This window comes from Nannospalax galili, unplaced genomic scaffold, assembly GCF_000622305.1.
Source record: "Nannospalax galili isolate Female #2095 unplaced genomic scaffold, S.galili_v1.0 scaffold328, whole genome shotgun sequence".
Classification (NCBI taxonomy): Eukaryota; Metazoa; Chordata; class Mammalia; order Rodentia; family Spalacidae; genus Nannospalax; species Nannospalax galili.
In genome coordinates, this window is record NW_008358342.1 from 937,649 (window position 1) to 949,829 (window position 12,181).

A 12,181-nucleotide genomic window follows, 5' to 3' on the forward strand; every position below is an offset into this window, starting at 1 on the left:
TACTGTTCTTATATAGTCAGAAAATAAGAAAGCTAGAAATGTCTGACAACTTTTAAAAGCAAGTTGATAAAATCAGAAATAATTTATATTGTGGCTAAATGTTTAGAAACTAATTAGAAATATACATAAAAAATACAAAATTAATTCTCAAAACCTTATCAAAATACTAAGATTTCCTTCTTAACATGGGGAATATTTCTACTGTTCTTATATAGTCAGAAAATAAGAAAGCTAGAAATGTCTGACAACTTTTAAAAGCAAGTTGATAAAATCAGAAATAATTTATATTGTGGCTAAATGTTTAGAAACTAATTAGAAATATACATAAAAAATACAAAATTAATTCTCCTGTTTTAAGAGGCTGATTGTTACTTCTAGAACAGCTTTAACTAGCTGGATACATGAAAAAAGTCAGCCGGGCGCAGTGGCTCATGCCTTTGATCCCAGCACTCAGAAGGCAGAGGCAGGTGGATCTTTGTGAGTTCAAGGCCAGCCTGGTCTACATAGTAAGTTCCAGGACAGCTGGGGCTACAGGGAGACCCTGTCTCAAAAAGACCAAAAAAAAAAAAAAAAAAAAAAAAAAAAAGGTCTAGCTTCTATTTTTATATTACAGTATTTGATGTAAAGAAAAACAGAAAACTGCTAAGAATGTAATTCAATTCTCATTTTCAATGGTTGAATTTACCTCCTCTTTGACTTCTTCTTCCTCAGTCTCAGCAGATATAGACGGTACCTTGGGCTTGTGCCATGATATTTGTAGTCGACGGTCTTTGAATTTTGACCCTTGATTTGCAGCCTAAAGTGTATTTAGAAGAACACGTAAGTATGCACTCATATTTACTAAAGATTTTTTCAAAATTTATGCTCTTTCAAAAGGGTAATGAATAGGGAGGTGGTAATCTGTTATGGTGAAGTCATGATCTAGAAAAAGTGAAATACCTTTCAATTAAAGCAATTACATGTTTTAGTCTGCCTATTACAGTCCATGGATTTTATATATGCCAAGTAAATTTTAGCATTACTTTGATTGGGTTATACTATTATAGTTGCTCTACTGTACAAGTCATGATGAGGACAACACTCCATTCAACTGTTGGCCTCTGACTCTGATGTCTACCTAACTGGACTCAAACCTTAAAAATAAGTAATCTTTAAGAAATGAACTGTCTCAGGTCAATTCATTTCACTGTATTTCTTACAGTTATATTAGATAAAGCTCTTCCAACTTTCCCTTCTTTTTCTTCTCGAGACATTCCCTTCTCTTTCTTCTCGAGACAGGGTCTTGTTACAGAGCCAGGGCTGGTTTAGAACCCTTTATCAGCTTCCCAAGCGCTAGGATTATAGGTTTAATAAACCACCATGCCTGGCCCAATTTCTTCTCAGGAATTCTCAGAACTTCCAATTCATCTATAAACTCAACACAGGTTAATTAGAGTTGGTTTTGGTGGCTCACACTTACAATCCTAGTACTCAGGAGGCTGAGACAAGAGGATTACCTCAAACTCAAGGCCAGCCTGGGCTACATTTTAAGTTCTAGGCTGGCCTGGACCTCAGGGTGAGACCGTGTCTCAAAAAAAAAAAAAAAAGTAAGCCACACTATCCAACCTCTAGTAAAACTGCCTCTGCTTTAATTAAAAACAAGCAAGCACTGTAGATTGAGCTGAGGGTCTTGTACACATTATGCAAGGGCTATATCCCCAACCCTGAAGGGGTTTCCTCGGTTCCAATTTCTAAATATTTTTCTCTCAGCAAATTTCAGTGAGGATTTTGTTTGTTTAAAGAATGGGTCTCATGTATTACACACTGGTCATAAATTCCAAATGTAGCTATGGATGACCTTGAACCCCTGATCCTGCCTCTACCTCCCCAGTACTGGGATCAAACCCAGAGGCATAGGCTAGGCAAATACTCTAACAACTGTACTACTTCCCTTTTTTGTTTTGATCTTTGTTGTTTTTTGAGACAGGTTCTCTCTGTAGCACCAGCTGACCTCTGGAACTAACTATACAGGCCATGCTGGCCTTAATCTCACAGACTGCCAGTCTCACAGACGGCCTCTGCCTCCTGAATGCTGGATTAAAGGTGTGCACCACCATGCCTGGCTACTTTTAAAAAAAATTTTATTTTATGTGTATGAGTATATTGCCTGCATGTATGTAAGTGCACTTGTGTCATGCAATGCCCATGGAGAACAGAAGAGGGTGTTGGATCCCCTGGGACTGGAGTTACGGACAGTTGTTAGGTGCCATGTGGGTGCTGGGATTCAAACCCAGGTTCTCTGAAAGAACAGCCAGTGTTCTTAACCCCTGAGCCATCTCTCCAGCCCTACTTCTTTTTAATGTGAAGCTTCATTCCAGTTTATCTAGGAAAACCACTGATAAACTACATGAAACATTTGCCAAATGTGTCCAAAGAACACCTAAGTCACTGTCTAGTCAGAGTATGGGTCCCGTGTTGATCCCATCCTGTGACTAAGAAAATTAATTTTCATCATTCCCTGAGGGGCTGAATACTCATAACATCAAACATTAAAACATACAAAACTGAAGAAGTGAAATGGTCCTATCCAAACATGTATTCATCATCAGCTAATGTGTATACAAAACACCTTTTCCCCTTACTCTACCCTTTCAATATAGTTCAATTACAGAGTGTTTCTCTGCTTTTGTTCATTTTTATATTATCTAAATTTACTGTACACCTGTAATCTCAGCACTTGGAAGGTAGAGATGAAAGGATCAGAAGCTGAAGGCCAGCCTGGGCTACAAAGGAAGTTTGTTAAGAGCACTGACGGCTCTTGCAGAGGACCTGGGTTCAATACCCAGCACCCACATGGCAAGTAACAACTATCTGAACTCCAGTTCCAGGGGATCCAATGCCTTATTCTAACTTCCACGGGCACTGCACAACATGGGTGCACTTACACACATGCAAGCAATATACTCATACACATAAAATTAAAATAAATAAAAAAACAAAACAAAAAAACATTTTATACTCAAAAAAAGCAATGAATATTTTCCAAATCTGTAGATTTACAAAGATTTAAAAGGTAGTTCTGTCCTTGAAAAGGAAATATATAGACTTACATGTACTATGTACATATTATTAAAGGAAGAAATAGAAATTTAATTAGTATTACGACTAAATATAAAGAACAATTCCCACTATTTACATGATAAATCAGGTAAAATTAGCTATTAGAATAAAGATGTATTCTGATGATACCAAATCAGAAACTCTCACAGTGACTGGGGAGAAGCTGATTGTAAGTTGGTAAGAATCTAAAACTGGTATGGTTTACTCAGTAACTCCACATAAATGCAGTAGAAATGTGTACGTGTATGTATATAGAGAGACAGGGTTTTTTTTCGGGGGGGGCTCTTTTTTGAAACAGGGTCTCCCTGTAGCCCCAGCTGTCCTGGAACTATGTAGACCAGGCTGGCCTTGAACTCAAAGAGATCCACCTGCCTTTGCCTCCTGAGCGCTGGGATTAAAGGCATGCACCTCCACACCCAGAATAGAGAGATATATTTTTTAAAAAAATTAGAAGACTGTTCTAGCAACATTTAATAGAAGTCATAAAATTTAAAGTAATCCAAGTATCTGTTAATTACAGAACATAAGCTGCAGTATGTTTATGAAATAGACTGCTACACAGTAAGTAATAAAAACAGCAAGAGGGGGACTAGGGAAATTGTTCAGTGGGTAAAGTGCTTGCCATGCAAGCATGAGGACCTGAGCTCAGTCCCCCAGCATTGAAGTAAAAGCCAAGCACAGCAGCACATTACAGTGCTGTAATCCCAGCACTGGGGAGATGCAGACAGGACAATCCTATTGGCCAGCCAATTTAACCAAACAGCAAGCCCCAAGTTCAGTGAGACTCTGTCTCAAAAAATAAGGCAGAGGAGCAGGAGAGATGGCTCAGTGAACTAAGCGCATGGCTGTTCTTCTAGTGAACCTGGGTTTGGTTCCCAGAACACACATGGTGACTAACAACTATCTGTAATTCCAGTTCAAAGGGATTAGACACCCTTTTCTGGCCTCCACAGACATTGTACACATGGTGTACATGCAGTGTATTACATACATGCAAGTAAAACACACACTTAAAGAATAAATAAACAAAAGTTAAAAAAGGTAAAGAGCAATTAAGACACCCAATATTGACTTCTGGCCTACATGTGCATGCATATGTGCACATACTGGATATGTACACATACTGGATATAAACACACAAAGACACAAATATATCTAACCAATATTACATGTAACATGATGACAAAAAACAGAAGCAAAGACACAAAAGAATATGTCATCCCATTCATATACAAAATTTAAAAACAGAGGCCAGAGAGATGGCTCAGTGTGTAGCAAAGCTTGCCAAGATTGATAACCCAAGTTCAATTCCTGGGACACACACAGTAGATGAAAACTAACTTCCAAACGTCCTCTGACCTCCACAGAAGTGCATGCAAGCATGCACACACACAACACACAAACACACACACACACACACACACACGGAAATTAATTAAAAAATTTTAGAGCAGGCAGAATTTTGTAATATTTAGGACACATGTCTGGGTTCCATAACCTACTATGAATTGTTACTTGTAACAGTCATGTCCTAAAAGTTAATTGTGTGTGTACACATGGGTGTGTATGGTGTGGATGGGGGGCTCTGGAGAAATGGCTCCATAGTTAAGAGTGCATACTGCTCTACCAGAGGACCCAGCACCTACGTCAGGCAGCTCATAACCACATGTAACCCTAATTCCAGGAAATCTGATGCCCTCTTCTGGTCTCTGTGGGCACCTTCATGCACTTGGTGCACATACATACACTCATGCACACATGCATACACACAAAATAAGTAAATCTTTTTTTGAGACAGGGTCTCCCTGTAACTCCAGCTGGCCTGGAACCACTATGTAGACCAGACTAGCTTCGAACTCACATAGATCCACCTAACTCTGCCTGCCAAGTGCTGGGATTAAAGGCATGTGTCACCACACCCAGCAATAAATAAATCTTAAAAATAAAAAGATCTTTTTTACTGATCTTTTCTACTTGAAAAATTCCAAAATTTGCAATTCAATTATTTTCAACATTTAGGAAAACAACTTTCCTTATTGAAGCCAGTCAAATCTTTTTCAAATAGGGATGAAGGAATATACTTTAGTGCCTTCCTGTTTGCCATCTCAAAAAAGCTCCATGAGTTACAATTCTCAGCTTCTGAATTCAACTTTATGTTAAAACACTTCATGGGAATTCTTAATAATATTAAGGATCTTTAACTGATGCTAAAGGCATAGTGGCACTGTTCTGTAATTCTAGAGGCAAGAGCATCAGGAATTTAAGGCCAGCCTCAGGTATGTAGTGAGTCTGAGGCTAGCCTGAGCTACACAGGACCCTCAAAACAAAACGAAAATATCAAAACAAACAGCACCAATAAACGTTGATCTTTAATACCCTTAGATCTCTGTAACATGAAAAATATATTCTCTTTTAAAAAAGGTTTCTTGAAGTCACTGATTTTGACCTTTAAAATGCATAAAATTCTATTTATAATTATATATTTCATATTTAACACAAATGTTTTTAAACTTAATATTTAATGTCTGAAGTAATAAAATAACATATACCAGGAGGTTCTGCAACTAAGTTTCCAGACCAAATGTAGTATAGCACTTGGGTTTTATTTATCTTAAGAGATGGTTTTTCTGTGTTTTCTAGGTAAACCTCAAGTCTTGGGTTCAAAGATCCATCCTGCCTCAGCTCCTAGGCAGCAGTACTATAGGAGCACATGGACTGCACCTCATTCAAAACTTTGCTTTTGATAGCCTATGAACTAAATATTGTTTTTACTTTATTAAAAAGGTTATTAGGGAGCTGGAGAGATGGCTCAGCGGTTAAGAACACTGGTTGTTCTTGCAGAAGACCAGGGTTCAAATCCCAGCACCCACATGGCAGCTAGTAACTGTCCGTAACTCCAGTTCCAGGGGATCTGACGGCCTCTTCTGTCTTCTGCAGGCATTGCCCGACACAGGTGCACTTACCTACATGCAAGCAATACACGCATACACATAAAATAAAAATTAAAAAAGTTATTAAAAGGGGGGAAATAAGGCCAGGCACCATGGTGCAGACTTGTAATCTAGCACTTAAAGGCAGGAGAATGAGTTTGAAACAAGTATATATATATATAAAAATGTTCCAAGCTTGCCTGAGGTGAGACTCAGTCTCAAAAAACAAAGCCAGAATGGTGGTATGTACCCATAATCCCAACACTAGGAAGCAGGATGATCCTGAGTTCAAAGCATGCCTTGGTGATACAGTAAACTTGAGGCTAGCCTGGACTACATGAGACCCTATTTCAATAAATAGGACTATAAGATAAGCAAGCACAAAAGAAAGGCGGAACAAAAAGAGAAAAGGTAAAAGAAGCAGAAGAGGAGGAGGAAGAAAAGGTAAATGGGAAGTGAGAAAAAATGTGACAGAGACTATTTGTAGTCCACAAAAAAACCTAAAATATTTTACAGTCCTTTCTGTCTGTTTTTGAGACAGTCTTACTATGTAGCCCTGGGTAGTCTAGAAGTCACTATGTAGACCAGGTATTCTCATAGAGATCCGCCTGTCTCTGTCTCCTGACCGCTAAGATTAAAGGCATGTACCACCATGTCCAGCCTTACAACCTGGTTCCTTATAGAAAATGTCTGTCTACTTTTTTAAGATTGATTTTTTTTTTATCTGTGTGTGTGTGAGAGAGAGAAAGAAAGAGAGAAAGAGAGAGAGAGAGAGAGAGAGAGAGAGAGAGAGACAGAGAGACAGAGAGACAGAGAGACAGAGAGAAACAGAGAGACAGAGACTGTGTGGTGTGTGGTATATGCCATATGCATGTGGACACCTGAGAAGGCAGTAAGAGCATGTTGGATTCTTCAGAGCTACAGTTACCGGTGGTTGTGATCTGCCTGATATGGGTACTGAGAACTGAACTTGGGTCCTTTAGAAGAGCAGGAAACACTTCTAACTGCTGAGCTATCTCTCCAACCCAAAGTATTCCAATTTTTGACACAAACTATTAAAATACATGTTCTCATACTGTTTATATATAACTTAGATTGTATATTACATATTCTATACATGTTATAGTTTGTGTGTGTGTGTGCCAGAATGTATTTGTATGTTAACATGCTCATGGAGGCCTAAGGCTGATGTTGAGTATCTTTCTCAAACATTTCCACCTTCTTTTTTTTTTGAGAACCTGGAGCTCATCAGATGGCTAGACTGGCTGGCTACCCCAGCACTGGAATTACAAGTACATAACGCTGGCCCAATTTTACATGGATGCTGGGGATCAGAACTCAGGTCTTCATGTTTTCTTAACTAGCAATTTACCAATTGAACTTTCTCCCAAAACCCTTCTATACATATTTTAAACTGTGAGTGGTCTTTCTATTAACAATTTATCTCACTAGCTTCCCCTAGACCCCCCAAACAAGGTCTCATTGTGTAACTGTGGGTGGCCTGGAAATTGTTATATAGACCAGGCTGGCCTTGCACTCAAGAAACTCACCTGCCTCTGCCTACTCAAAGCTGGGATTAAAGGTGTACACCACCACTGCCTCATTTTCTCAAAAAAGATTTTTCTCAAAAAAGATGTGGGTGTATGGGGGGAGGGGGGCTAGCTAGGTGGCTCAGTGGTTAAAGGTACTTGCTGCTAAGCCTGATGACCTGAGTTTGATTCCTGGGACCTATATGTTGGAAGGAAAGAACTAACTTCCAAAAGTTGTCCTGACTTCTACAAGCATACCATGGCACATGCCTACAGCCAAAATATTTGCACATAAAACTGGCTGGTATTAAACACAGAATAAACATGCCAGTCTAGTAAACTTTTTCTCTGAGTTTTCCCTCTATTCCAGATCACTTTAGATTGTTGACTAGAAATGCCTGGTAAACCATGTAATAATCCTAAAATCAAATAAAGCTTTGGAACAACTTGTCACTGCAAATGTGTTTATGTAGAATATTATGGAATTACAAAGCGAGACCTACTTCCTGATCTTCAAAAATATTAGTAAGAATTTGCTAACATCCATGTTTTAACAACTAAATTTTCTACCCTAGAAATTATTTGATATTTATAGACTGAAGCAAAGAAAATGCTGAATACAGTGCTTTTAGAGTTAGCATGTGCTACCTTAAAAACTTACTGAGAAATGCTGAAGCAATTCATCCTTTTCCTCCTCAATGAATCCCCCAACCGTGAGTGCTTTGGGGCGGTGGTCCACCACCATGTGATTTAGTGAGCCCCTCCCTCTTCCTCGACCTCGGCCTCTTCCTCGACCTTGAGAGGACATGGTTTTTCCTCGCCCAACAGGTAAAATACCTAATCTTGCAGCCTAAACAACAGAAAGTAGGAGATAATGTGCATTGTTAGTCTAAACCTTCTCAGGTTAAGTTTGGAAGAGAAAATATAATTTTTTGAGACACTGTGTAAGTTAAATCTCACCTCAACCTGTAACTGACTAAGTTTTTTCCGTAATTCTGTTGTATCTTCACCTGAAGACAGTCTCTTGTGGAGGTCCAGTTCTGTGTCTAGTAACTCCTTCTGGGCCTTTGGAAGAATTAACAGCAAAAAGGCATTTCTAGGTATCTTCCAAGATCTTATTCAGAACATTACAGTTATACAAGAATATGGCTCTTTTTAGAGAAAATGATTTACAAGACATAAACGTGAGGTTCTAGAAACAGAATGTTACAGATACAAAACAGCAAACATGGGGAGAAATGGCTCCATGGCTAAGAGCACTGGCTGCTCTTGCAGAGGACCCAGGTTCAATTCCCAGCACCCACATGGTAGCTGACAACCATCTGTAACTCCAGTTTCAGGGAACTGACCTTCACAGCCATTCCATGACACAGGTGCACTTACATACACGCAGGCAATACATTCACACACATAAAATAAAAAATTAGAGAAACAAAAAAACAATACAGCAAACATGCGGTGAGCATGAGGAAGTAAGAAGCTTAAGACAGAGTTTCCTGAGATCAAGGAGCTGAAAATACATTTCACATAGTAAAGCATCATAATTGAAACACAGTTGGGCAAAATTAATTATACAGTCAGCATTTATTAATAGTACAAAGGGTCAAGAGTGGCGGCTCACATCTACAACCCAGGAATCAGGTGGTTAAGGCAGAAAGATTGCCTCAAGGTTGAGTCAGCTGGCTAGAGAGTGAGACTATCTCAAAAACTTTTTAATTAATTAATTTAATAAAATATAAAAGAGTACAAAGAATGCTCACAAAATTATTTTCAGGATGGCAGACTGGACCCTATATTCTTTGTTATATGAGACAAATTATTAATATTTAGGTGGCAATGATTGTGAGGGTTTTTCTCTCTCATATACATTTTTTTTTATTTATCTAATTATGTGTGTCTATGTGTGAGGGCTTGTACATGTGAGTATAGTGCTCAAGGAGACCAGAAGAAGGTGTTAGATTCCCTGAACAGGAGTTATAAGCAGCTATGAACCACCTGATATGGGTGTTTGGAATCAAACCTAGGTCCTCAGCAAATGCAGTATTTGTTTTTAAATTTTTTATTTTTTTAATTTTTAATTTATTTTGCTTTTTGAAACAGGGTCTCCCTGTAGCCCTAGCTGACCTGGAATTTACTGCATAGAGGAGGCTGGCCTTGACCTCACAGATCTCACAGAGGCTGCCACCATGCCCAGCTTTGTTCTTTCATTTAAAAGGTACATGTAATTGGGTATGATGACACGTGCCTATAGTCCCAGCACTAAAGAGGCAGAGACAGGAGAATCTCTGTGAGATCAAGACCAGCCTGGTCTACATAGCCAGTTCTAGGCCAGCTGTGGCTACATGGAGACCCTGCCTCAAAAATAAATAAATAAATAAATAAACAAACAAACAAACAGAGAGAATGAAGACAGACAGGAAGAGAGGAAGGGAGGGAGGGAGGGGAAGAAAGTAAAGGAGGGGATGGGGGAAGGGGAAGGAGGGGAGGACTAAATACCATATATAGTTTGACCACAGTTCTAAAAACCATAATTTATTTGAAAAGAAGGGAAGGGAAGAGAAGGAAAAACTGGGGCTGGAGAGATGGCTCAGTGGTTAAGAGCACTGGCTGCTCTTGCAGTGGACCCAGGTTTGGTTTCCATCACTCACATGGCAGCTAACAACCATCTGTCTCCAGTTTCAGGGGATCTGATGCCCTATTCTGGCCTCTGTGGGCATTACACACATTATGGAGCACTTACACACATGCAAGGAAAACACTCATACACATAAAAATAAAATAATCAAACAGAAAGACTGCATATATACATTCTATAACTGGAGGAAATATCAATATTTAAATCACATTTTTATTAAATATTCTACTTATTATTTTTATTTTAGGTTCATGAGTGTTATGCCTGCATGTGTGTAAGTGCACCTGTATCATGCAGTGCCCCTGGATAACAGAAGAGGGTGTTGGATCCTCTGGAACTGGAGTTACAGACAGTTGCTAGCTGCCATGTGGGTGTTGAGATTCAAACCTAGATCTTCTGCAAGAACAGCCAGTGCTTTTAAAAAAAGGCTTCTTTCTGTAGACAGAGTCTCACATCCCCATGCTGGCCAGGAACTCTACACATAGCTGGGGTTAGTCTTGAATTTCTGATCCTCCTGCCTCTGCCTCCCAAGTACTGGAAATACATGCCTGTTCTACCATATCCAGCTTTCAAAAGAAATCTTAATGAAAGATTTTATTCTTTCTTTTCAAAATCCCATTTAGTGTGTGTGTGTGTGCGTGTGTGTGTGAGAGAGACACGTGGATGTCAAAGGACAACTTATGGGAGTCAGCTCTCTCCTTCCACCATGTGGATTTCAGACACTGAACTCAGGTCCTCAGGCTTGGCAGCCGGAGTTTTTACCCACTGAACCATCTTGCCAGCCCAAGACTTTATTTTTAATAAAAGAACTATAATTTTAAATAGATTGTATATAATATCTGCATTATATCTATGTAAATATACTTACAAAAATACGTAATAAATTTTTTCCCAGTTCTCAAAGAGCTGAGAGTAATCTAAAAATCCCAATACAGAGCTATGATGCAATGAAATTTTTGTGAAAAGCAAGTACTCTCCTAGGGTAAGAAAATAGATAGAAATTAGTTTGTGGTGGTGCACGCCTTTAATCGCAGCACTCAGTAATCAGAAGGCAGAGGCCTGCAGATCTCTGTGAGTTCAAGGTCAGCCTGGTCTATATAGCAAGTTCCAGCACAGATTTCTCTGGACCCAGAATATCTGATTATTCTTTCAATTAGCATGTCAAAACCAAGGTAAAGGGGATGATTTTATTATAACCATATCATAGTATAGCTAAAATAGGAAATATTTCTTTTCATGTTTTACCAACTTCCCCTTCACAACAGAGGACTAAAAATTCAATTAAACAAATACATCTGTATTGGGAGTTGGTAGAGTGCTTGCCTAGCATGCACAAAATCCTGGGTTCTATGCCTGGCACTGCATAAATTAGGTGTGGCAACACATGCCTGTTATCCCAGTACCCAAGTGGCAGATGCTGAAGGATCAGAGAAGCTTAAGGTCACCCTTGGCCATAGAGTGAGTTTGGTGCCAGCCTGGGATATAGGAGACCCTATCTTTTAAAAAAAAATAATAATCTTGTCACATGTGGTAACACATGGCTATAATGACAACATTCAGGAACCTGAGGCAGGAGAATCACAGTTCAAGGCCAGCCTTTGCTATAGAGTAGGGCTATGTCTCAACAAAACCAAACCCAAACCAAAAATACACCACATACGCACACAAAGACACTGGTCCCCACCAAAAAACAAAATAAGGTAAAAAAAAAAAAAAAATGTGGTAACACATGGCTATAATGACAACATTCAGGAACCTGAGGCAGGAGAATCACAGTTCAAGGCCAGCCTTTGCTATAGAGTAGGGCTATGTCTCAACAAAACCAAACCCAAACCAAAAATACACCACATACGCACACAAAGACACTGGTCCCCACCAAAAAACAAAATAAGGTAAAAAAAAAAAAAAACTCACATCATCCTTGAAAACTAAATAAAGGTTTTGGCTTCATTAAAAAAAAAAAAAAAAAAAAAAAAGGGGGGGGGATA

General features: G+C 39.0%; 1 protein-coding gene across 4 annotated transcripts in view; it reads right to left on the reverse strand.

The window, feature by feature from the left end:
* Rbm27 (RNA binding motif protein 27) overlaps positions 1-12,181 on the reverse strand; it is a 102,497-nt gene that overhangs the window by 5,891 nt on the left and 84,425 nt on the right. For all 4 annotated transcript variants that reach the window (XM_008821640.3, XM_008821638.3, XM_008821639.3 and 1 more), the window contains 3 exons: positions 8,519-8,623; positions 8,220-8,408; positions 686-796 (listed from right to left, as the gene is read on the reverse strand). In XM_008821640.3, the coding sequence (XP_008819862.1) occupies positions 686-796; positions 8,220-8,408; positions 8,519-8,623 (405 nt within the window). The remainder of the gene's footprint in view (positions 1-685; positions 797-8,219; positions 8,409-8,518; positions 8,624-12,181) is intronic.